Source organism: Anabas testudineus, chromosome 15, assembly GCF_900324465.2.
Source record: "Anabas testudineus chromosome 15, fAnaTes1.2, whole genome shotgun sequence".
Classification (NCBI taxonomy): domain Eukaryota; kingdom Metazoa; phylum Chordata; class Actinopteri; order Anabantiformes; family Anabantidae; genus Anabas; species Anabas testudineus.
In genome coordinates, this window is record NC_046624.1 from 15,420,338 (window position 1) to 15,445,039 (window position 24,702).

Consider the following 24,702-nt stretch of genomic DNA (forward strand, 5'->3'; position numbering starts at 1 on the left):
GGTCACGTCGACGTGACCGGAAGTGAACTAAAGAAGTCAACATGGAGACTCGTTTGAAGGTGGGAATGAGATAAATGATGTGTTATTTTGAATCAAATGCAGTGAATTCATCCTTAGAAATGTCTAACTCTTCATTGCAATTCTATTTTTAGATGTGGTAATGTTGTTGGCTAAATTTCCTATTGATTGATTGACAAATAAGCCAATTTCTTACCATTATTCAAAGGTCGTCAAACAGTACATCGATTAATTTAAGTCTTTTAGGAATGATCTTTTATTTAAGAGTGTGTATGCTAAAACTATCTTTCTCACTCAGACTCAAAGTATGTATTGCTGCATAACTGTGATAATTTCTGTATCATTATCATTTCAAGTAAGGTGATGATCTTACTAAAAGCTGTATGTCTATAAATGCAGGTCCTAAGCGTGTTTAAAGCGCTGCACAGAACAAGGATGGCTGTATTTAAAGATGATAACAGAGCACTGACAGGTAGGTTATACAACTGTCTTGTTTTGACTCCCAGCTGAAGAACAGGGGTGGATTTTATTCACGTCTACACATCTTTGTTTTTATTGAATGTATCACCAAACTCTTGCCAAACAAAAGTAAAATGTTTACTCTTCAGCACCGAATGCATAACTCTGCTTTTTTCCCCCCCACAAGCTGCAAGATTAAAGATTAACGAGGAATTCCAGAAAAATAAAAATGAAACTTCTGAAGAAAACATTAAGCAGGTACAGTTTATATTTCTTACTCCACTTTATTACTTAGTCAAATCAAATAAACTTAAAAGTATAATGACTTTTCTATGTGGCTTGTGTAATGTATCAATTAATAATATAGCACTTTTACATTGAGGTAATCACTGTCATGACTGTTATGGAATTATAGATGGATTACAGAAAAGGTCTCAGGCCCAGTGGCCATATGGGTCAGACATTCTTTGTCACTTGCTGCTTCTAATCATGATTCACATTCTTCTCTATTGAATATATGCAATACAAATAGATTCTCACATATTCAGGTACACAGCGTATATGTGTTTATGGTCAGACACACACTGTCTCATACTCTGCATGTCTCCAGTACAAGAAGAGAAGAGTTCTTTACCCTTTTACTTTTACAGATGATAAAAATGGGCTCAGATGTGGAAGTTGTTCTTCGAGAGACTGTGCTACAGATGGAACATAAAGAAGACAATACACTCTGTATGATTTTATTTTTCTCTTTTCTGAAAATTTAGTTCCATCATAGAAAGTAACATGTATGCAAACATTATACCACAGGGATCAGAATTTCTGTCTGATGTACCACAGTTTAATGATTATATGTTCTTTTCTCTTACTCTGTCACAGTACTTCGACCCAGAGAGAGCCTTCTACTAGAAAATGTACCCTACTGCGATCAGCCCAGGAAAAAGTCATGACAGACAGTGCAATTACATCTTTCTCATGAAATCAAGGCAATTTCCATCCATCTGTAACTTAACAGGTTTATCCAAAGGAGCATTTCACATTCAAAAAATCCTGGACAAAAAACACCTTAAAGATCATCGTAAGATGAAGAAATGCCATTTTTTGATTATACTAAAGATCTGAGCTATTCTACTCTAAGACATCAGTGACGTAAACTGGCCATATGTTCCATATTTCATGTACAGTTTTTTATCAAACCTAATTTGATAAATTTAGTCTGCTTTTTCAGTAACTGGTGATTCCACTAAACCAATGAAATGTTACATTGCTGCTACATGTTTTATTATGTTCTGATTGAATATGTGTATTCCAAAAGTGTTTCAGTCTCATAATTGTTGTTCAAACCACTAAACACATATCTAACACAATGGTGGTCAGTTCTCTTTTTTGGATTATACTTGCCGATAGTTGTGAAATGTAGTAGTTGTAATAAATTTTATTTGAAAATTTTTAGGTTTTATTTTAAAAACCAACAAGTATTGTGAGACATGTTTGGCAAACAGCAGATAGTAGAACATATGGAGGGATACAGATGAGATGAACTTTTAGTCTCTTTAATTTTGCACTGAGGTATTGACTACAGTGTGTCTAAACTCAAAGAGATACTACAATTCTAAAGCTACAAAGTCTGCGTTATAACACACCCAACTTGCAAGCATGAATGGCAGACAATACGAGATATTACGTATATAATGTACAAACTTACTTATTCACTAATTAAAATCTAAGCGAACTATTAATTAACTTCCCATGACCCATAAAACAAGAGTAAAACGACAATTCGACGGTATGAATACATGCACTGCATTTCCCACAATGCCCACCAAGGAATAGACGTGTACCACGTCATCAAAATGCGCCGTTGCTCTGGTAACGTTTGTGACGTTCCCTACGCCGGTGTTTTTAGCTAGTTAGCTTATCAAATTTATAAAACTGTCACATTAATGTCAAAACTAAGGTGAGTTTCAGTTTATATACCTGTGTTTTAACGTTTATAAAACATTATCTTAGAATTAGTAACGTATGTCTTTTTTAACAAGTCGTCGATTTTGTGTGTTAGCTCAGACACGTTATGGGAGCTGGCGGCGGCGGAGGTCCAGAGTCGGGAGAGCGGAGGTGGGGAGGAGGACGGAGGAGAAACGGTCAACGAAAGAAGCGTGTTTCTAATGGGGAGCAAGGCTGGGGTATGATGACTCTCGTCAGTACAGACGTTAAATGTAGCTCATGCTTTCTCCTTGAAACACTGCGGTATTGTAGTGTTAAATAAGAACTATTAAGCCTGTGCCCCTTTTCAGGGTAAGACGTCGATTCTCCTCAGGTGCCTCGACAGGTGAGTGTAATTAAGGTATTTAATGAATCTTCAGATGTGATATGATGGAGGCCGTTCATCCAAAACACAATGAGACAGGCCAGTTGTTAAGAGTAATGGGTTGAACATGGGAGATTAACATCTGTAGGAGCGGTGTGTTAAGATCACAAATGGCAAAAATACAGTGGTTGTGTTTTTTTAATCCACCAGGGATGAATCATCCAAACCTACTTTGGCTCTGGAGTATACTTTTGGAAGACGAGCCCGAGGACACAACACAGTAAGACAAATAAAGACACAAAACTGATAAGTTGCAAATATCTCAAACCATGTATTTGTTATTTAAAGCAATTTATGATTCTTTATAGTAAATGTTGCACTTAGTTTATTTATTTTTTTAGCTGAAAGACATAGCCCACCTATGGGAGCTGGGAGGAGGGACCTCCTTGTCTGACTTGGTCCAGATCCCCATCACTCCTCTTAGCATCAGGTGGGTCTCTTTCGTTTACTGTGGTCATATGTTCTATTATACATCTGCCTTTAAAATCATGGTCTGACCAGCAGTGCCATGCAAGTAAAGTTTTAAAAGAAATGTGTCGCTGCTTTAGAAATATCTTCTTTTATGTATCTTCCTTAACACAGAATGCCTCTCGTATTTTCCCAGGTCTCTATCTGTCATCCTTGTTCTGGACCTTTCTAAACCCAATGACCTGTGGGGGACCATGGAGAAGCTGCTGCAGGCAACACAGGCTCAGGTGGAGAAAGTTGCTTCTCAAGCACGACAAGCAGAAAGAGCTAAACCAGGAGGCAAACAGCAGACTGTCCACTCAGCAACACGTATCTTACCTAAAGACTATCCCGTAAGATTTTAGCTCATTGCGCTGCTTGTATTATATTAAAATGATTTTCTGCTAGTTTTTTTATTTATTATTCAAAGATAATTAATATTTAGTCCAGTGTGGATATGGGGCAATGAAGGTATCCTGAGTTAACTGTCAATTTGTCAACAGGACAGAGAGTTGATCAGTCCCTTTCCTGTTCCTCTACTCATCATTGGCAGCAAATATGATATCTTTCAGGTAAAGCAGATGCTTAATCCTAAACATTGCCAATAAAATCAGTCACCTGTTGACTGAAAACAAACAATCACAGCCTTTTGAATATATTGTAATGTATAGAACTTCATGTTTTTAGGCACAGAAGTTGTGAAAGTATTTGGTAAATATATAGTTGTAGTGATGAGTTTCTCCCTATGTTATAGGAATTTGACTCGGATAAGAAAAAAGTGGTTAGTAAAACACTGCGTTTCATTGCCCACTACTACGCAGCCTCTCTCCTTGTAAGCACTTTTACTCTACATTATATTTACATTTAACTGAAATTTTCATTAAAAGTTACTGCTGTTTGGTTTCCTGTACAGTGAAATCTTTAGTAAAACATTCTTTGTGTGCCTTATTTCTTCATCAGTTTACTAGCATCAAGTCTGAGAGCCTAATGTCAAAAACCAAGAGTTTCTTTTCCCACCTGGCTTTTGGTTTGGACAAAGGGTGAGAACATTAACACTGTGCAACCAAATATAATGGACAACAATGTAAATTATCATGAGCATTATTGCCAATACTTGGTAGGTTTTTCACTTGTATTTTACATGTTTACATTACCTTATGAAAACTATAAGAAAATGTTTAATTATTTCTTCTTGAAAGGGTTTTTTCAAACATTTTGAATCTGAGATGTACTTTGATTAGTAGCAGTATTTATGTTAACAGTATTTATATTTGACACGTTTAAAATGTACCTGTCACATATATTACTACAGTAACAATTTAGCGCTTCTTTCATTTTATTTTGTGATCAGAAAAACTGTTTCCTGTGACTCCACCAAGCCTCTCATCATTCCAGCTGGTTCTGATTCATTTAGCCAAATAGGTGAGAACAGCGCTGTTCAGTGGCCAAAGGCAGTAATGCATTTAAACTGAATTACAAAATGTGTTTTAAGGCAACATAGTATTACAGAGGCATCTTCTGTCTTGGCATTTGTTGTTATTGTGTGTAAAGTAATGCTGCTGTTGCTGTAGGTTCCCCTCCTGTTGCGGATGTAGATATAAGTTCTCTACATGCCAAAAATCCAAAGGACCTCTGGAAGAAAGTCTATGAGCGCATCTTTCCTCAAGAGGTAGTTCATGATATAATAATGATATAATTATTTTTTTTATATATGAGTAATGTGAGTAGTGTGTGCAAAATTAATTATTCATTTCTAATAACATGCATGTTTACATAAACATGGGGTCCTGTAATTTTGTCATTTTGTGTGTGTGTTTCTGTTTATCAACCTCATCTTTGCAGAGTACCAGTGAGCAGAGGGAATTAAAGGATCCAGCCAAAGACCCACAGTACAGTGAACCTCAGATTGATGCCATGAGAGCTCAGAAGGACCAGGTAATTTCTGAATACTGTGTCTAAAATTTCTTAAGTTGTTACAGTTCCAGTCCTATACAATAGCTATGCCACAAATTCTACTTTTTAAATGTTATAATTTCTTGGTTTCTAAGTTTAAACTGTCAGAAAGATCATAGCTGCCGTGTTGCGTTGCATTGGATTGTACAGGCGTATCTAATGTGGCCAGTGAGTGTAGATGTACTGTTGAAGACTCTTTGGCATGCTGTATCGGTCTTAAACAAGGGTAATGTTCTAATATAACCTTGTGTCCTTCAGTAGCCTGTATGTAGTAGTGTATCTGACATGCTCTTATTATCAGGCTGTAATATATGATGTGGTTATAAACTCAGAGATAAGTAGTCTCCTAGTGCCACTCTGGAACTTGAACTGCAGTAACCTGTTGGAGTTCCAAACACAAATCAGACTCGGTGCTGTTATCGCTGACTGACTCTCACCTGACGCTGCTCACCTGACGCTGCTCATCTTGCACTCTAATTGGATGGCACGTCAGATATTGGGAATGGGTAACCAATTGGAGAAATGGGGTAAAGATTAGCTTCATTTGATGGGATAAAAAGGTTTTTTTGCAATCTGGATTATTTCTTTGAATGCAATGAAAAAGTTTTTTTTATTTCTAATGCACTCGAGTGGATACATATGAGCTTGTGTATCCTTAGTTAGGGTACTTAGTATCCTCTCATGTATTATCATTAAATTCAAAGTATGAGAGAGCTAGGCACCTGTTTTGCTAGAAGATAGAGTCCTGCGAAATCTAGACCAGTGTTAGCCCATACATTTTAAGAGACACAGCTTTGGAAAGAGATTAAGTCTCAGTAAAAAATATGTGAACATGTTTTTTCTGCTTTAATTTGTCATAAAATGTGTTCTGATGTAATGTGTCTAAAGCATTAACACCAAAAATGGGGTTCACATACTTTTCCAACTAGCACTATTGGGTTTTTATGGTTCTCAATAAAGACATGAAAGATCAGAATTTTTTAGGCAATGTTTTTTAAATTTTAGGCACTTTTTTTTTTTGTATACTTTTTTTGCCACTGTACCTAAAAGATACCAACAAGGTCCACAGAATTAACTTACCTTACAATGAAATGTCAATGACTTAAGCAGAAAATAATTCAAAAGAGTAGATCAGTTACATGGTCCTAGTCTGCAGATCTTTTTATCTAAAATTTAAAAGTATTTTTAGTGAACTGAACCAAAATAATTGCTCTGTTTTCCAGGAGTTGGAACAGTACAAGAGAAATGCAGCAAAATCATGGAAAGGACTGGAGCTGGAGACTTGAGGGATTATCAGCTTTATGATCTCATGCGCATTAAACACCACATATTTATGTACATACATTATATATTTTGCATTACTTTTTAATTTCAATGTCATTGTCTTTATACAACTTGTACAGTTTAGTAATGATAAAATGTGTTCTATAAAAATAAACAAATTTACAGCAATAGGCATCAACTTCAAATTCATGACACATTGCAGTCCCACTATTAAACCAAATAAGTCATACACGAGCAACATTTTAATGCTCAGAACATGGATATTCTGTTTTTTCATACACAACACCATTGTTAATTTTTGATTTAACAGGAGCATTTTTAGTTTAAGCTTCAAATTACATGTAGTTTGCTTTAAACACTTTATGCAAAAAGCAGTAATTTGAAATTAGTGCAAATATTGTTCCAGTTGGAGACAGCCTATTCACAGAAACTAGTTTATTATTGATAGATCTTTAGCTTTTGTATGAGGTGGTTTAATGTCTGTGGCTGCACAGATTAGACTTAATGTACTGTCATCATGTACCGTTTTGAGAAAATAACAGGAGCTCTCTATTGGTGTCATTAGTCTGAGTAAACAAAACATCATCTTTAAAATATAAAGGTAAGTGAATACATAGAAATAGTCCTTGAATGTTCGAGCAAAGTGCACATATTACTTGAGTGTACCTCATCCTCTGTCACCAACATCATAGTATAAATCTGAACATCAGAACCAATTTCAGTCCAGCTTCCTGTTTAAATGGAAGATTCTTCCACAAATATGCGTCTGTGGTTTTAGTGACGCACAAGCTTGTCTCTGATCTTGAAGCTGATCATACCCAGCAGCAGGAGGGCAGGGATGAAGGCGTACAGGAGAAGAAAGTCGAGCGTGTATCGGGACTGAGCACCAGGATAGCCTTCGTCAATGATCTGACTTCCGTGAGTGACCAGGCAGGCTCCCGGCAAAGGTCTGGAAATATCTGCAACAATACAACATACCAGATATGTGGTTTTGCAGACACAGCTTCCAAGTGAGTGTACTTCAGTCTCTCCTGTAAGGTGTCCTTGAACACACTGAACTCGTACTTAAAACACCATCATTGGCAGAATGAAATCAGCAGTTGCTAATAATAATTTCCTCAGTACATACTGTACTCACTAAAACATTGATAGGAGAACAGACTATAGACAATTGTGAATCTGTAGTGGATCACGTTACCTGTATTTCATATGTGCCAAAGGACTACATTTTTCTACAAGGTTATGTGCAGGGGATTTCCTTGTAGTTATAAAAGTTTTTTCTGTGCTGAAAACGGCAGCATTCATTCAGATTTGTAGCAAGCGACTGCAGCTATAACACCTGTTACTGTATATAATAATGTGCATGTGTCAGTTTTAAGTTAGGTTTTAATACTAAGTTCATAAGTTTCAATTCATTCGTTAATCTATGGATTTTCAGTGTCCACTTAAATGAATAAATAATCTATTATTTCCATAGAAGAAACAATATAGGACGCACTAAAAAAAATCACTCACTGTTTTCTCTTACTTTTATTTCACTTTGGCCAGTTAGACAGTGAAACACTTGCTAAACTGTTCATTTTACTACTCTTCAATTGAATAAAACAGTCTTACTGCATATAACCACTCTATTCACAATGTAAAAAAATATTTAGGGTTGTTTTTACAATTTTTTTAAAAGCTCTGTTCATCTCACAGATTGTGGGCCGTTTCATTCTCATGGTAGGTGGACACAGAGGATAATCTGATAGTAATAACAACTTACTGCACGTGAAGTCAAGTCCGTGGAACTCTGTGACTATGAGGAGCTCACAGCTGTACTTCTGGAAGGTCAGGTAGCTGAGCCACTGGAAGACCTCAGGCATCTGCTGAGTGCTTCTGTTGAGAGGAAGAGGAGCAGAAGGTGTGTTAGAAGTAGCATACATTATTATAATATCTTCATTTACACTGACGGCCAAAAAAAAAGTTCCCTACTGTAAGGTCAACGGACTTACAAGTTACTTAAATTAACATTAAAAACATATTTAGTGTCTCACCTCAGGAAGCCAGATCCCACCATGATCCCTGCAATATTGAGCAGAGCCACTCCAGTGTTGACCATGTTAGGGTCTTGGACCACACCTAATAGCACCACAGTAAGCAGCTCACCTGATGACAAGCGGGGAAAAAGCATTTCAATAGATATAAATACAATAGATGTACATGTGAGAAAACATTGGAAACACAACATTAAGGACAACGTTTTAGTAGTTATTCAAATTGTAGGGACAAACCATTGGTTTGAAGAAGGACAGATGAGAAAAGAAAATATGTGCTTGGTATCTTGTTCATGTAAGTAAAGTGTATTTCTTCTGTTTAACTGTGTGTGTTTACCTATAATATGTGGGACCAGGACTACAGCAGTGAAACACAGGAAGCGTAAGGGGTCAGGATGCATCCCCACCGTCCTGAGCAGAAAGCAGGCACAGTCAAAGAAAAAGAAGAGACAAAAGAAGAGTTTATGCTGAGCAAAGGTGAACTTAATATGAGGACCACCATGAGATCTATTTAATCATTAAGTAATGTTGGATATGCAGCTTGCACTCCCCCCATAATACACACACATCCTATTAATGCCAAACATATTTGCTACCTACCAATAAAGGAAAGATGAGAAGATGAAGACACTTAGGATGCTAAAGGGCAGGATGTGGAAGATGTAGGCCAAGAACATTTGCCATTTACTGTACAGACCATCTTGACTCTCCTGATCACCGATGGCTCGCAATGCTGGGACTATAGAAAAAAATAGACACAGAGCAGATAAGTGTGTAAAAAGTGTGTAAAATGGTGCGTGTTACAATATCCCAGTGACACTCAAACCCGGCCATTTTCCATTAGTCTGTGTTCCAGACGAGCAGATGTTCTTGACTATACAGACAAGTTGTTGAACTTATTTCTTGGAACAAACCCTCTAGTTGATATCAGTTGATTGTAAGATTCAAGGTCAGTGTGATATAGCTCTGGCTATTTGGGTGCTTATGGAGTGCTTTTAATTATCTCTTAATTCTAGCGTGACTCTGCGCAGTGTTTATCTCATTTCTAATCTTTAGTATCTGTGACAGCCAAAGCCCTAAAGCTGAGATTTTAGACTCTGCTGATAACAGAGGAAGATGGTAAAACGACAATAACCCCATACAGCAAGTATGATTCACTGGTTGAACATGTGATTTTCTATATCATCAATATATGATTGTTCATATCATCTTTTAAAATATACTTTGTGTACAAAGTTCACGATAAGTTGGATACTACGAAATCCTTATATATTGCCTACTCTTTTTAAAGTGTATTTATCATTCTCTGACCTTAATTGAACTACATAAGTCTTACTGATTTAAAACTCAATTTGTCATAGTGTTGGTTTTAAAAGTATATGTCACATAAATTAGAAGTAAACTTCACAGAAGGGCAGAATTTGTGAAACCACTAGTAGGAATTGTATAAAGCTCCCACCCCTAAAAACAATATGTAAAAGCATAAAACAACACAATAAGTGCTGTAGGTACGTCTGTACTGTAGGTTAAAGGGTACTTGAGTTCACTGAGCTCTAATTGCTATAAAGGTAATTTCTCCCTGCAGGTTTTCTAAACTACCTTTCTAACAACTGAGTAAAGCAAGTAGAAACTGGCAAATTGTAGTACATGTTATCTTTTTGCAAACACTCTGGAAATCTGGCTACTCTGATTAAAAACGCTTTGTTTATACTGGCATATGTTGTACTTTATTATACCACTGCTTGTGTTTAACTTACAAAATATCACTTAGTCTTTAATTCGGACCCAAAAGACACACACTCAAAATACTGTACATGAAATTCTTAGGAACTCTTAGTGCAAGTGAAATCCAAGCTTTTGAAAAGTGAAATCCAGATTTTATACATTTTTGCTGAAGGGAACAAAAATACTGCAGACAGCAGAACCCTTTCACCTACTGAGAAGGAGATAAGGGAGCTTACACAGCCTAGATAAAGATGTTTCAGACATTTTGTTTAACAAAGATAATACATCACTTTTATTCAGATGATAATCCGAGTGCACTTAATGCACTTCAGAATTTCCTCGAACTCATCGTATCCCCCTCGTGTAGATATTTAGTGAGTGATGTTATCAGACACATGATGTTGGATGGACTATAATGTCACCCACACATTGAAAGAAGTGAACTTACTACATGCACATTGGCTTACAGTGTTTCCCCTTTGTCCTCCAACATTCCAGTTGTTATTTCCCAGCATATAAATAATTCATTTTGAAAAATGAATTATTAGATAAAGATCTGGTGGTGTCAAAAATGATACTACTACTATAATCTTTAAGTTTTTGTATAAGGCCCCATGTACAGATGTTAAGTGCTGGTGGAACTCACAGAGTGCTACAGCATTCAGCATGCCAGTGTAGGGTGAAGCACCAACCATCTGATAGATGATACCAATTCGGTCCTGTATGGCACCCTTGGTGACATCGTTGTCCAAATGTATGACGAAGAAGGCCACAAAGAGACCGTAGATCAGGTTCTGGGACAGACGCATCAGAACACCCATCCTGTCTCTGGACAGGTTTCTTACTGTGCGCCTGCAAACAAAACATATGTAAATACAAAGAAAGACCCATACAGCAAGTGAGACGAGTGTCCAGTCATCAATAGAGCAAATTATTACATATATTGTAAGTTACTACCTGTATTTTTACACACACAGGACTTATAATCTATCCCCTTCTTAAAATGAAGACGGGTACAGCTGCAGTTAATATCAGATGTTGTCTATACACAAACAGACTGGACGCTGGGTCAGCACTGACCTGAGCAGAACTGCAAGTTTGGCTGCACCGCTGGGTGACTCTATGCTCTTAAAGGGGATTGCTAGCTTGTCTGTCCGCTGCAGGCTTTGCTCCGTTTTTGCCAGCGCCTTCTGATATATGTTGGACTTCTGATAGAATGAAGTGATCTCGTGCATGCGACTGAATGTGGCAGCTTCTCTGTCACTGCTGCGTGTGTCCACTGAGGTGAAGTCAACTATTTAACATCAAAGCGACATATTGGTGAACATGCCACATCAACTTCATCTTTTAGATACTGTGTACACTGTCATGATGTACGTATACATTCATTTCAACATATATACAGTACATAATTCAAGATCATTAGCACACAGTACCATAGATGTCAAAGGGGTTGCAGTACTCTGGACACTCATATCCACACTGACTGAAGAACTGTACCATTTCTTCTGGCTGCCCACAAAACACCAGCTCTCCACGACTCATTATAGCTATTCTGCTGAACACCTGGAAGATGCACACAAAGAAATACTTTACTTTATTCAATCAGGCAGAAAAAAAGCATTAATTGGTCATATGATGTTATCTGATCTTGCTCTGAGTCACAATAAATATGCACAATGCTTGTGGAAAAAGTAAACAAACTTTATTTTGTAACTGATAGAACCTCTTTTAGCACCAATAATCTCAAATGACTGCTTCTCATCGTTGTGGATCAGACTTGCACAGTGCTCAAGAGGAACTTTGAACCATTCTACGTACACAACTAAGTTGGACAAAGTGGGAACTCTTCACAGGAACGTTAAGTTTATTAGTCTTTCTTTCTCCTTGTCCAAGTTCATCTCAAAACCCACCCTGAAGAGCTCGGAGCGTGGTTGGTGAATGGTTACTATGACGATACGGTTCATTCGAGCCAGTTCTGCCAGCAGCACCACGATCTGATTGGCGGTCATGCTGTCCAAGCCAGTGGTCGGCTCGTCCAATAGGATCACCCCTGCAATGACATAATCCCAAAGACGTCATCAGTTTGTCACACTGAGGCACGACGAGAGAAAGCCGGGACAGTAACTTTTTCTTCTTCTTTTAAGTTTGAAACTTTTAAACGTACTAAGTGACACACACAGGACTCTCAGTGGGGCTAACTTAACTTAGAAGATAAGTGTGTTCTTTTTTTAAGTTAATTACTCTAATTAGGACAATTAAAAGATTGCCTCGTTGCATTATGAAAGCAGAGTGGAATTAGCAGATGCTTTAATTGTGAGATTAATTCATTTCCTGGTTGATTGGAGAGGCAGCGAATGGGAACTCCTCATTACTGTGTGTTTGACTTTTAGTGTGTGTGTGTGTGTGTCCATGGTCATTCTAATCCTGAATGAGGACTGAGACCCTTCATCCTCCCTGGAGAACTGTAGGTCTGATAAACTACACCTGGGATGTGCACAGGCAAACACACTCAGTCTCTCCTCATCCCCTTCGTGGTGTGATAACCATTATTTCATTACTCTTCTCCATCTCTCACTCCGTCCCCTGCTCAGTCCTTACCTTATTCCTCTCTTACTCAGATCCCTTAGCTTTTCACTGTGGACTCTTTAGGGTGAGATGGGTCTTGTGGTGAACTTTATTCTGTTCTTAAGTACTCATGACACAGTTTTCCCTTTCGGCCTGTTGCTAATATGTATGAAATACTGTGTTATATACAGTAAAGAATGTGCAAGACAATAAGGACAAATCTCCTATAATTCTTCTCCTTGTTTGAATTATATAAAGACTAAGCAATTTAGTCATTCTTAATATCTTCATAAATAAAATTTGGAAGTCACGTCGGTGATGCACAGAACACTGTAACTCTCCTCTCAGCTGCAGAGGTACTCACTTGGGTCCTGAAGAAGCTGGCTGGCAATGGAGACCCTCCTCCTCTCACCCCCAGATATCCCCGGAAAAACTCGACCACCTATAACACTGTGGGCCACGTGACTGAGACTCAGCTCAGCCATGACTGCTGACACCTGTGTGGAAACCAGAGGTTAAAGGTGAGGTGACAAGAGAATTACACTACAACTACAAACACCTTAAAAGATATGGGAGATGCTACTGTAGATCTTTTACTTGGTGATTAGAATGAGCACTCTCTCAATTTCTTTGGACTTTGTGTGACTTGTACATTACAGTACTCGATATACATCTTCTAAATTGAAATTAGATATAACCATTAGCACTAATGTTGCATAAAATCTTTAATATGGTCTAACTAAGTGTCATCCTCTCTCGTTTTCCATGCCCTTGTCTTTTTCTTAGTAAGGAGAAATGTCAAGTTTAGCTAAGGGAAACTAATAGAGGGGACAGAGTTGAAGAGGCACCTTTTTCTTGATGGCTTCAGCTGAGTGTTTCCTCAGGGCCAACTGGGCTGTGTAGGTCAGAGTCTCCTCCACTGTCAGATAACTCAGCAAGTTATCACTCTGACAGAGAGAGAGGGGAAAGAGTAAAAACAAAAAACAGCAAGGAGTGAGGCAGGTCAATGTCTCATGGGTCTTTCATACATAAAAAAAAAAAAGTCACGCACCTTGCAGTAGAATATAAGACATGAGGAAAAGTAAAGACATTTCATAATAGACTGCTACTAGAGTTACTGTATATTCACAAATCAGCATGTGATCACCTCCATCTTCCTTAGTTTATTCACCAGTTCTCAAACTATAGTGAATCTTAAAACTCAATGGTGTCACTAGAATTTGGTGTAAAAATATGTACATCACACTCTCAGCAACAGATAATGATACATTTCAAAGTATTTATCAACATTATGTTTGCATCACATCTCTGCACACTTGTCTGTTCATATGTGCATATGCAAACCAACTCTAATATACATTTGTGCACGCGCACACACACACAAACACACATATTGCTTGAACCTGCTGGCTGCTTCAATTAACACATGGCGCCTCCGCAGTCCCACTTCTCCTTACTCTCTCATCTGAATGACTTTAATATCAGGAGCTCATATCGCCTCCTCATCTACAGCTTAGCAGAGGAAGTTAATGACGAGGCTTAGAGAGCAGAGGGGGTGCTATCAGCGAGAGGACGGAGATGATTTGAAAGGAAGCAAGGCCAGGTTTTAGCCAGTGTTTTTAATTCAGACTTTGGATACACTCGAGCACCTCTCATTGAGAGATTAAGTATATGAGGAGGCTATCAAGGGTCTTAAGTTAATTTCATACAGAGGCCAGGGCAACCTTTCAGTAGGTTTTGCAAAATGATGTGTGTTCATTGCTTTTTTAATGGTAGTAAGTAGAACCACAGGCAACTTAAATGCATACAAACTCTGTGCATGACTTGAATATGATGCTTTAGGGCAAAGTGTAACCTGGTGTAAGTGTAGGGCAAAGCAAATAACTTTCAAACCAATCTGCAGCCTCATTTGTTTTGGCAATATTTAGTTTACCCTGTGCAGTGAGGAGAGCTCAGCAGTTACAAGCTGCAGTTTAACATAATAACAAAAAATCCAAAATTTAAACTGTGCCTGGGTGTTTTTGCGTGTTACCTGCAGTACGTAGGAGAAGCAGTCCTGATACTCTTCTCTCTTTAGTTTCCTGCCATTAATGTAGACCTCACCTAGGAGTCTCCCACGGTTTCCAATCCTCCCTGAGATGGCATCCAACAGTGTGGTCTTTCCTGAGCCTTTACAATAAAAAGGCACAAACACACGGATATATTCAACATACAGTAAAAACTGATTCTCCATAATAATGAAATATTGCTGTTTAACATATACTTAATGCATTCTAAAACAAATATCAGATTTATTTTAATTAATTCATGTTTCAATGTTCAATTTAAACTCTTTTCTCTTTGTCTATAAACCTGAATTTCCCAGTATGCCCATGATCTCCCCACTGTCGACGTGGAATGAGACATCGTTGAGGATCTGTCGAGTCCATTGCTTCCTGTAGGAGGGTAAATCCCACCATGGACCCACACGTTCACTGCAGCACACACACACACACACACACACACACACACACACACACACACACACACACACACACACACACACACACACAAACACAAACACTGTGAATATTTTAAACATATTTAATTACTTTTATTATTCTTTGGTATAAGTATTAACTATATAACAAACATATGTTCTATTTAACAATAAAAACTGTGGACAAAGAGTTGCAAACATCCACGGATTACACATAAAATCAAAGACACTTTTACCTGACTGTGTAGGAGATCTTACTGACACTGAGAGAGCATGAAGGCTCTGATCGCCCCTCTCCGCTGTCCCTCCATACATCCCTCTTCCCGTCCGACACAAACTTGAAGGACTCGCTGACTTTGGCCCCATTTTCAGACTCAGCCTCCTGCATTGAATAAAATCTGTTCATGTCTCCGGTTGGTCTGCTATTCCGAACAACTGTATCACGTCCGCCTCCGATCAGGTTGTTCACATCCACAGAAGTTATATACAGTATGTAAAGCTCTAAAGTTGAGCAGCCTCACAGTCGCAGGCTCTGATTCTGTGCACCCATTCCCTGTACAGAGCAACAGTGTGAGAGCAGTGAATCGTGTTTCTCAGGATCCCAAAACACACAGTGAATGCTGCGTTATCTCAGAGGACTTTGATCTAGAGTTGTATAAAGAAGACAAAAAAAACCCACACATGCCAGTCAGTCTCACCTCAGTCCTCAGATTGTGCACTGCAACCAGAAAAGCACACAGGACAGAGGAGATGAAGAACTGACATGAAATGAACCTTGAGGACATTTTGAGAGAGAAGGCTCGTGAGTTGAGACAAGAGGAGACCTTCAGCTGGACTGGAGTCAGACTACCGAACGGAGAAGAGCGGAAGAACAGGAACCACAGGAGATACCCTTAGAGACACGAAAAAAGAGGATCCTAAAGAAGAGGAGTTAACCTCTTGACCCTGCAAACATCAACGAGCCACCTACATCATCATGGACACAGGCATAGACAATGGCTTTAATCACACAATAGGCTCTTCACAGGTCAGTTTCTCATATGAAATTACATCGACCTCAGGGCAAAAGCTTCATTACAGAATTCGGTTTTCCAAATTCCGCTGCTGTAAAACCACGTGTATTCCTTTCAGCCCTTCCATATTAGAGGGTTTTAACTGCTGTTTATCACCACTGATTTATTATTGTAATACTGCTGATATGTTGTTGAGAGTCCAGTACGCTTGACAACACTTTCTGAACTGCTGCTAGTTTGATAAATGTAATAAAACAATAGTAGCAATTTTATTATTTACTAACATGTGATCCCATGTTGGAGGAAAAAAGTCCAAGAATTAACTTCAATAAAAATCAGTTACTTTAATTTTATATCATTATAAATTTAATTTAATGTTTAACTACAAAACTAACGACAGTAAAACTTTCTTACGTAATGAACGTTATTAAATGTCGACTATAAAGTATACTTGATTTTAAAAGGAATTACTTCTAGTGTGAATTTTTAAAATGTGCATTTTAGAGAACAAAATGAATCTACAGTTGATTATATTTGTATAAGTCCATGCTATAATTTGTATTTTGCAGACTGAATGCACATCACTATGTTCCAGTTTATAGTTCTTTTTCTTTTTCCCCCTGCAAATGCAAATTTATAAGCACGATATTCATCTGTTTGCATATAGAATAATTTGGTGACCAGAGGGTCCTGAAACTGTGCTGTAAGAGACCAATGAGATTTAAAATATGATTGCCGTTATTATTTCAGTTTGAGTCTGGTTTTATAGCACTCAGATATATTTTCTGTATGTTCTATATTCCCACTATATTGCAATCTCCTTATTTAATGGAAGCTGATTAAAATAGCCCCATGAACTATATACATTTATAGTAACAGGTGATAAAGCAAAACAACAACCATCTGGGCCTAAAACTGGATGTTTCAACCATTTTCTGTGACTTTATACCATATAACCTACATTATACTGCACAGTATGCAAACTGGAGTTGGTACGAATATATTCTTAATCTTTATTCTTATTTAATCTTTATACTTTTGTTTAATTGGAAAATTTGAGCATTTTTACATAATGATATTTGAGCCAATTCAAAGGAACTCTGGACCCACAACAGCACTCAACAGGTTATTTTTATGCACACACACAAATAGGAAACTATGCCAGTACATAATCACCACACACACAGATGCCGAGAAGCTCAGTGATCAATAAATAGATTGTTCATCAGGTGATTTTCACAAACGCAGCAGGGTTATAAGCAAAAAGTCAGGTGAATAATACGATATAACAAATTAATTACATGTAAGCAGATTAAAGTCAGAGATGCATCTTTTTACACTTCAAGTCTTGCACGAGGTTTACCACCTTCTGTCATGTTATTAATTCCTTTTGTCTTTAAATCAAAATCTGTGGTTGCTTTACAGATTATACTTTTTTTTTTTTTAATCTACAGTAATTAGTATTTACTCATTGATCTGTGTACTTCTCTATAACAGCATCAAGACACGGAGTTGTTCTCATCTGAAGAAGACAGCAGTCTCTATTTCACCTACAGTGGAGGGTGCAATGAGCTGGAGGTCATCAACCTGCAATATGAGGTAACTAACAGGCAGCAGCTCCGCTCTCATGTGCAGTCATCTTTAACTTTTAACTTCTTCACGTGTGCATATCTGTTTCCCAGGTGGACACAGCAGCTCAGATCCCCTGGTATGAGAGGTTGTCAGAGTTCAAGTTGCCGTGGGAGATAAAAGGAAACAAGCAAACAGCCATCGACAAGCTCAGCCTCCGAGTTCGCAGCGGACAGATGCTGGCCATCATCGGCAGCTCAGGTCACTCAAAATACAAATTTATAATAAATAAATAGACTACATGTATTTATGGTGCTCTGTGCCTCCAGGGACTGAAGATTTTATTCTAAATGCTGAAACTTTACTGCTTCTCAATCTTCCAGGTTGTGGTAAAACATCTTTGCTGGACATAATAACCTGTCGGGATGAGGGTGGCAAAGTAAAGTCGGGTCAGGTTCTGATTAATGGGAAGCCCAACACACCTCAGCTGGTGAAGAAAAGCATCGCTCATGTGCGCCAAGATGACCGCCTTCTTCCTCACCTCACCGTCCGCGAGACTCTTGTCTTTGTTGCCAAACTGAGGCTCCCTGCCCACTTCACACAGGCTCAGAGAGAACAGAGAGTAAGATTAGGATTAATAAATTAACAGGACTCAAACTCTTGTTCACCTTATGACTCCAACCACATACTCATATGGCATGTAATCTTCATGTGATGTGAAGGCAGTGCTCCTTTCTTCCCACAAAATGTAATAAGATATCATTATAAATAATCGGTGCTATTTATTGTGAAGGACACTTGTTAGAAGTTAAACGTGACAAACTGTGTCTCTGCTGTTTTCTACCACAGGTGGATGATGTTATTGCAGAGCTGCGGCTGCGGCAGTGTGCTCACACCAGAGTGGGAAATGACTATGTGAGAGGTGTTTCTGGAGGAGAGAGGAGGAGAGTCAGTATAGCTGTCCAACTTCTGTGGAACCCCGGTGAGAAGGAGCAGCTCTAACTGCTGCAGTCTCACACTGAACTCACTGTGCTTATTATTAAATGATCATCCTTCCATCCACAGAGAGGCGTGTCTGTTTATGGATTGTTGTGAACTTCTACATTTCAGGTATTTTGATCTTAGACGAGCCCACGTCAGGTTTGGACAGTTTCACAGCCCACAACCTGGTGATCACACTGTCCCGCCTGGCTCGGGGGAACCGTCTGGTCCTGCTGTCAGTCCACCAGCCCAGGTCGGACATCTTCCAGCTGTTCGACCTTGTTGTCCTGCTGTCATCGGGCTCGGCTGTTTATTGTGGTGCTGCTCGTGAAATGGTGCCTTATTTCACCGCCCTGGGGTATCCCTGTCCACGATACTGCAACCCCTCTGACTTCTATGGTTAGTATGTGTGTGAAAAACAGTCAAAACAACATTATTGTCACACTATTACAAGTCTTATTGAATTCACGTGCCTTTTTATGTGTACAGTTGATCTGATCAGTATAGACCGACGCAGTTCAGAGCGAGAGGCTGAGTGTTTGGAGCGGGCCAAAGATCTGGCTGAGCGTTTTCTGGAAAAGGTCAGAGACACTGCCGATCACATGTGGAAACCAGCTGGGTCCAACACAGCCCCAACGCAAACTGAAAGGTATCCCTGTGTGTGCGTGGGTGTGTGTTTATTTTTGGCATTTCCTTTTCTACACATTACACCTGAAGTTTTGTCAAAATTGCCAGATAAATCATTAGAAGTTCATTTAAAAATAGATTAATAATTTACATTTTTGACAGATTCAATGCATTCTTACCGACATGTTTTACAGCTCTCAACAACCCAGAAAGGCAAAAGAAGAGGAAGCAATCACTATTTCAAAGCAAACAAACAGACTGCCCGGCAGATTACAACAATTTACCATTCTCATTAGGTAAACACACACACACACATACACACACACATATTGCATCCCTCAAAAATGACATTTGAGCACTGACCACATCTCCTTTCTTCTCCATCAGGCGTCACATGTATAATGACTTCAGAGACCTAGTCACCATACTGGTCCACGGCTTCGAGGCCCTGCTCATGTCACTGCTGGTCGGTTCCCTCTACTACGGGGCAGGAGAAGCACGTCTCTCCATTCAGGACACAGTGGCCCTCCTCTACATGATCGGAGCTCTCACCCCTTTCGCCGTGGTGCTGGACGTCATAGCTAAGTGTGAGTAGTTAAAGCTATTTAGTGGGACAAGAGTCAGTCAGTTTCTGGCATCTGACAGCTTGCAATGATCACAGTGGAGGATGTATTGGGCACAAATGCATCAAATCATACACACTCCAAATCAAACTACACAGACCAGACAGACGTAAGAGGGTTCAGTACAGTATGGCACAGTTATTAAAGCCACAGATATCATCAAGTCATCATAAAACCTTTGTGGGAGATACAGTAGAGCTGTACTCTGAGTTCTTGGACCCTGAGTTTTATTAAATCACAACAATTGCAGCGATAACAAATCAACAAAGCCATTAAAAGTCAAGGTTAAGTCAAAGCAAAGGTTGTAAAAACTCATTTCAAGTTACTTTATGACTCAGAGTTTAAAAATAGGGAGAGTTACAATCTTCCTGCTCACTGTTAACGCAAGTTATCAACCACACTCACTTAATTAATAGCTCAATAGTCCTTTTGAACTAAATTAGCTGATTTGATTTGCTAACATATTTTTGTCTAAGTAAAACTAGATTTCACATGTATAATACTCTTTTATAAACTGTAGCTGTCCACTTCAAATGTCATTTTAATTAGACCTTGTTACTCCAAAAATAAAAAGTGCAGTAAATTCCTGTGTAAGCTAATAAGAGTTTTAGGGTTTTACCAGAGTTTATTACACTGTACCTACTGCATGCACTGTGCACTGTGTCGTCAGACTGACTTCATGTCCTCTGCAGGTCACACAGAGAGAGCCATGCTGTACCATGAGCTGGAGGATGGCATGTACTCTGTCACCTCCTATTTCTTTGCCAAGGTAAACCACAGTGATAACCCTACACTGCCAGTAGGGGTCAGTCTTACTCCATGCTGAACAACAGTAATCTGGTGCTAGAAAGCTCAGAGGACATGGTTCAACCCTGAATATGTCTTGTTTCTGTATGTATTTGAATGCTTCCTGCATGTTCAGGTTCTGGGGGAGTTACCAGAGCACTGTGTGTTCACCTTGGTCTACGGTCTGCCCATCTACTGGCTGGCCGGGCTTAATGAAGCTCCAGAACGTTTCCTGCTCAACTTCCTGATGGTGTGGTTGATGGTTTACTGCAGCCGAGCCATGGCTCTGTTTGTAGCCGCTGCACTGCCGACCCTGCAGACCTCAGCCTTCATGGGCAATGCCTTGTTCACAGTCTTCTATTTGACTGGAGGTTTTGTCATCAGCCTGGAGAATATGTGGCTTGGTGAGCAGACATTAGTTCATTAGTTATTTGTCCTTAGCAGCCTGAAGAATAAACATACTGTGTGAAAATAGAAAGCAGCCTGAGAATAAAGATGCAGTTCAGTATTTAATGTTTATACCTGTTTATGTGTTTGACTGCACAGTGGCCACGTGGTTCTCTTACGCATCCTTCATGCGTTGGGGTTTTGAGGGCATGTTGCAGGTGCAGTTCAGAGGGAAGAAGTACCCCGTCAGCATCGGAAACATCACAATCAAAGTTGACGGGATACATGTAAGTAAAACAGCTTGTAATTTCAGGTAAAAGCAAAGTCGGAGCTTTACTTTCATTCCTACTTGAAGCCTGTGAATGTAAATTGAATGGTACAGAAGAAGTTGATATTTAAGGGATGATTTGAGGGTTTTTAGAAGCAGGACAAATGCTGCACCCAGACAAACCTTCATCTTTCTCATCTTCTTCCTCCCTCTTTGTCTTTCAGGTAGTGGAGGCCATGAACATGAACCAGTACCCTCTGTTCTCGTGCTATCTGGTCCTGCTGGCGGTCTGTCTGGGGTTCATGGTACTCTATTACTTGTGCCTAAAATTTATCAAACAGAAGTCCAGTCAGGACTGGTAAACACACGTGGACGAAGCTCTTAAAGAAACAAAACATGATATAAAGTAATTCAGGTTCTAGTGCGACTGGTTCGACACTAGGTTTATTTGTTGTCTGTTTTTTAAAACGCTTAATTCACAGTAGAATTGTAAAATGTTCTTGATTGAATTTTTACTGCTAATTTCAGAAATCGCGACCTCCTGCACTCCTTAATTGTAGAACAGTCCTGGTGCCTCAGAGGCCTGTAGTAAGTCTCGTCTCTTGATTAGTGAAATCATTAATTATTATTATATTGACTTGTCAAAACAATACCAACATGTGTCCAGTGTTTACTGTTAAAATACAGGAATAATTAGAAAAAGATTTGCACTTAGAGTTCTGTGTGTCAGGAGAAGCTTTTGTTGCAGTACTGCTGTCTGCTGCTGGATGGCAGCAGAGCACTGCAGGAACATCAAAGTTAAACCTCTGCTTCTCTGCTCTGTCTTGGCAAATGATTAGAGCGCCACTTTGGCAGATATCCATCTGCAGCTTTAGCTTGTTCCATTTTCAATCTTCTTTTTTTCCACAGCTTTATCTTTTTTGTATATGTAAGGTTATTAAGCTTAACAATGTGTGTGCCAGTATAGGGAGCGGGGACAAAAAAAACTTAGCAGAGATTTAGTAAGTCACACTCAGTAAAAAGAGCTTGTACTCGCTGTGTACTCATAGATTGAAGATTATGTAAAGATGGGTGTTTTTGCACTGGTGCAAAAGCCTGATAAATATTTTACCGACATGGTTCGAGTCTAAATTAGTAGAGTATTAAATCAAATTGCTATACTTGAATGTTTGTCTTCATACTTTCTGCCATTGCCATTCAGTTACATGGCACAGTCACCTGTAGCTGTGCACGTTCATAACAATGTTACTGATGATTATTTTTGTTCAACTTTATTACTTTTATTTTTAGAATCATTGAAATTATCACAAAAAAACAAGAACTGTAGGTATTATACCTCTGGTTCCCATTGATCGTGTTGCATCTCAATTTGTGTCCCAAATGTGCTCCACTGCCCGAGCTGACCCTCGGAGGTCGGCTAATACACAATCTTCTTGGGAGACAACCAAGGTGGTGTTATCTAAGGCTTGGTGCAGTCACGGTCAAGAATAGATCGTGTTCCATGAAACAGGAGTAAGTGAGGCCGGTACTGGAGAGCAGAAAGTGTTCAAAACCAAGAAGAGAAGGCTGTGGATGCTTTCACGAAAATCAACCAAGTCAAACTGATGCAAATAATATTGTGTGTCACATGTAAGAATATATAAAGCTACAACATAATTTGATTTCCCAAATCCGTTCAACATACACAGTTTGAGAGTAATGTAGAATTGTTTTCACTGCTTTTGTACCGTCCTGGCAAGAAAAGCTTAAATGTAATTAACCTAATTATGATTAATAATAACATTAGCTTCCTTGTAGAATATAAAACAATTAAAGACAAATAAGCCAGAGACACAGGCACAGAATGTGGATCCCTAACATTATTTATTAGCATAAATATGTCTGTACATTCTCATCATCTTAGTTCATCAATGGTCAACGGTTTAACACAGTTACAACAAATAACACTCAACATTTCGGCTCAAACACCTAGTATAAAAAAGAAAGAGGCAAAGGAAGAAAACAGGGGGATTTGGATGGAGGTAAGCGGGGGATGAGCCTTTATTCCTCAGCTGTCGTCTGAGCTTTGGCGACGTTCGCTCTCAGCTTGTCTGCGTAAAACTTCCAGGACTCCTGGAAACAGAAACAAAGAACATTTTCCTTCAAATGTATTCCAAACAAATACCTGCCTCATGGCGAGTCTGGTCTGGAAGGTGCATTTCCACTTCTGCTTACTTTCTGAAAGTATGCAGCAGTGGACGCCCTCTCGGGTCTGTCTGAAGTCTCCGCTCTCCAACCAGGTTGTCTCGTTTCATCTTTAAATCCCCATTAATACACAAATAAGGGATTTGTAGCGCACTCCCTGAACGCATTCTGGCTCTCTGCCTCTGTTCCTGGCTAATTAATCAGCGTTTTGATCCAGACAGAGTGTTGTGCTGGGTTTTTCTTCGGGGGAAGAAGGTGAGAGCTTTTCTGCAGATTACGCCAGCTCCCGACAATGTATGTTTGTTTACTAATGTAGTAATTAATGCCGATAAATCGATGGAGTGAAGACTTTGAGACCCCTTCAAAGGGTCAGTTCACCTAAATTACAAAGCCAAAGTTTTATTTGACTAGATTTTGAAGATTTCAGCCTCCACAGGTCCAGTGGAGCTGAATGAGAATGTCTGGTGTTGGTGTTAAAACTTCTACTGCCTTTGCTTCAAGTGTCTCTCTGCTTTGAGATGAAAAACTACACCAGTTTTTCTGTTCCGATGTAAAACTCCTCTATATGACAGCACCTGGAGAGGTTTTTCAACTTGAAGCAGAGAAATATTTTAATAAAACGCTGACAGAGGAAAGTCATACACGTCCTCCTCAAGCTAGAACAATAGGAAGCAAGCTGAACAGTCGCTGTATGATCTGATATGAAATCTATGCGTTTCTGGGAAGAGACCCTGTTTAAGGAAAATGTTTTCAGCAGGGAAGCGGCAACCTCTACATAGATAATAGGTTTGGGTTTCTACCTCACATGTTTATAGAAACTTCCAGCTGTTCACCTTTCCCTCTCCTTGCTACTCTTCTGCCTCCCCTTTGCCAAAAAACAGCAATCACTTAACTATCCTGACATTTGGTGAATAATGCAGCAGCTTC

At 39.0% G+C, this 24,702-nt stretch overlaps 5 protein-coding genes and 1 long non-coding RNA gene across 7 annotated transcripts in view; 4 read left to right on the forward strand and 2 right to left on the reverse strand.

Moving 5' to 3' along the window:
* The first annotated feature begins 6 nt into the window (after positions 1-6).
* Positions 7-1,891, forward strand: lyrm7 (LYR motif containing 7). The gene is made up of 5 exons (XM_026355781.1): positions 7-59; positions 418-490; positions 665-735; positions 1,128-1,209; positions 1,357-1,891. Exons 1-5 carry the CDS (start codon positions 42-44, stop codon positions 1,425-1,427), a joined length of 315 nt encoding a protein of 104 aa, XP_026211566.1. The 5' UTR covers positions 7-41; the 3' UTR covers positions 1,428-1,891.
* A 452-nt stretch (positions 1,892-2,343) lies between these two features.
* Positions 2,344-6,699, forward strand: dync2li1 (dynein, cytoplasmic 2, light intermediate chain 1). The gene is made up of 13 exons (XM_026356890.1): positions 2,344-2,434; positions 2,537-2,660; positions 2,772-2,806; positions 2,996-3,065; positions 3,187-3,275; positions 3,450-3,645; positions 3,796-3,864; positions 4,047-4,124; positions 4,253-4,332; positions 4,644-4,714; positions 4,864-4,961; positions 5,135-5,227; positions 6,469-6,699. Exons 1-13 carry the CDS (start codon positions 2,421-2,423, stop codon positions 6,529-6,531), a joined length of 1,080 nt encoding a protein of 359 aa, XP_026212675.1. The 5' UTR covers positions 2,344-2,420; the 3' UTR covers positions 6,532-6,699.
* A 111-nt stretch (positions 6,700-6,810) lies between these two features.
* Positions 6,811-16,230, reverse strand: abcg5 (ATP-binding cassette, sub-family G (WHITE), member 5). Its single transcript, XM_026356888.1, has 15 exons — positions 16,112-16,230; positions 15,574-15,982; positions 15,211-15,332; positions 14,891-15,027; positions 13,707-13,805; positions 13,223-13,355; positions 12,204-12,343; positions 11,727-11,856; positions 11,371-11,584; positions 10,937-11,142; positions 9,166-9,304; positions 8,903-8,976; positions 8,566-8,677; positions 8,295-8,407; positions 6,811-7,488 (listed from the first exon to the last, which is right to left on the reverse strand). The coding sequence occupies exons 2-15, from the start codon at positions 15,741-15,743 to the stop codon at positions 7,304-7,306; spliced, it is 1,974 nt and encodes a 657-aa protein (XP_026212673.1). The 5' UTR covers positions 15,744-15,982; positions 16,112-16,230; the 3' UTR covers positions 6,811-7,303.
* Positions 7,432-12,273, forward strand: LOC113159900. Its single transcript, XR_003298647.1, has 4 exons — positions 7,432-7,539; positions 8,256-8,432; positions 8,922-9,042; positions 12,187-12,273. It is a non-coding gene; the product is annotated as an uncharacterized LOC113159900 (long non-coding RNA).
* Positions 15,222-22,798, forward strand: abcg8 (ATP-binding cassette, sub-family G (WHITE), member 8). 2 transcript variants are annotated; one of them, XM_026356887.1, is made up of 13 exons: positions 15,222-15,303; positions 17,848-17,949; positions 18,033-18,180; positions 18,303-18,541; positions 18,769-18,901; positions 19,030-19,299; positions 19,390-19,549; positions 19,722-19,823; positions 19,915-20,114; positions 20,843-20,919; positions 21,073-21,340; positions 21,483-21,610; positions 21,816-22,798. In XM_026356887.1, the coding sequence occupies exons 3-13, from the start codon at positions 18,156-18,158 to the stop codon at positions 21,951-21,953; spliced, it is 1,740 nt and encodes a 579-aa protein (XP_026212672.1). In that variant the 5' UTR covers positions 15,222-15,303; positions 17,848-17,949; positions 18,033-18,155; the 3' UTR covers positions 21,954-22,798. The 2 variants fall into 2 exon arrangements, with proteins under 2 accessions (XP_026212672.1, XP_026212671.1); XM_026356886.1 differs by lacking the exon at positions 15,222-15,303 and adding an exon at positions 16,003-16,364.
* Positions 22,799-23,435: 637 nt separating this feature from the next.
* lrpprc (leucine-rich pentatricopeptide repeat containing) overlaps positions 23,436-24,702 on the reverse strand; it is a 46,643-nt gene continuing 45,376 nt past the window's right edge. Inside the window, exon 38 of the mRNA XM_026356885.1 lies at positions 23,436-23,703. Within this exon, the coding sequence (XP_026212670.1) occupies positions 23,632-23,703 (72 nt within the window). The 3' untranslated portion in view covers positions 23,436-23,631. The remainder of the gene's footprint in view (positions 23,704-24,702) is intronic.

Excerpts from the sequence above, each read along its gene's own strand:
- abcg8 (XM_026356886.1), top strand. The coding sequence starts at position 16,314 with ATGGACACAGGCATAGACAATGGCTTTAATCACACAATAGGCTCTTCA. Across the intron at positions 18,181-18,302 it reads GGCCATCATCGGCAGCTCAG|GTTGTGGTAAAACATCTTTG; the intron begins GTCACTCAAAAT and ends TCAATCTTCCAG. Across the intron at positions 18,542-18,768 it reads AGGCTCAGAGAGAACAGAGA|GTGGATGATGTTATTGCAGA; the intron begins GTAAGATTAGGA and ends TTTCTACCACAG.
- lyrm7 (XM_026355781.1), top strand. Across the intron at positions 491-664 it reads TGATAACAGAGCACTGACAG|CTGCAAGATTAAAGATTAAC; the intron begins GTAGGTTATACA and ends CCCCCCCACAAG. Across the intron at positions 736-1,127 it reads CTGAAGAAAACATTAAGCAG|ATGATAAAAATGGGCTCAGA; the intron begins GTACAGTTTATA and ends TTACTTTTACAG.
- dync2li1 (XM_026356890.1), top strand. Across the intron at positions 3,646-3,795 it reads TCTTACCTAAAGACTATCCC|GACAGAGAGTTGATCAGTCC; the intron begins GTAAGATTTTAG and ends ATTTGTCAACAG. Across the intron at positions 4,715-4,863 it reads TGATTCATTTAGCCAAATAG|GTTCCCCTCCTGTTGCGGAT; the intron begins GTGAGAACAGCG and ends CTGTTGCTGTAG.
- abcg5 (XM_026356888.1), bottom strand. The coding sequence starts at position 15,743 with ATGAACAGATTTTATTCAATGCAGGAGGCTGAGTCTGAAAATGGGGCC. Across the intron at positions 11,857-12,203 it reads CACGCTCCGAGCTCTTCAGG|GTGTTCAGCAGAATAGCTAT; the intron begins GTGGGTTTTGAG and ends TGCATCTTCCAG. Across the intron at positions 8,977-9,165 it reads TTCTCATCTTTCCTTTATTG|GACGGTGGGGATGCATCCTG; the intron begins GTAGGTAGCAAA and ends CTTTCTGCTCAG.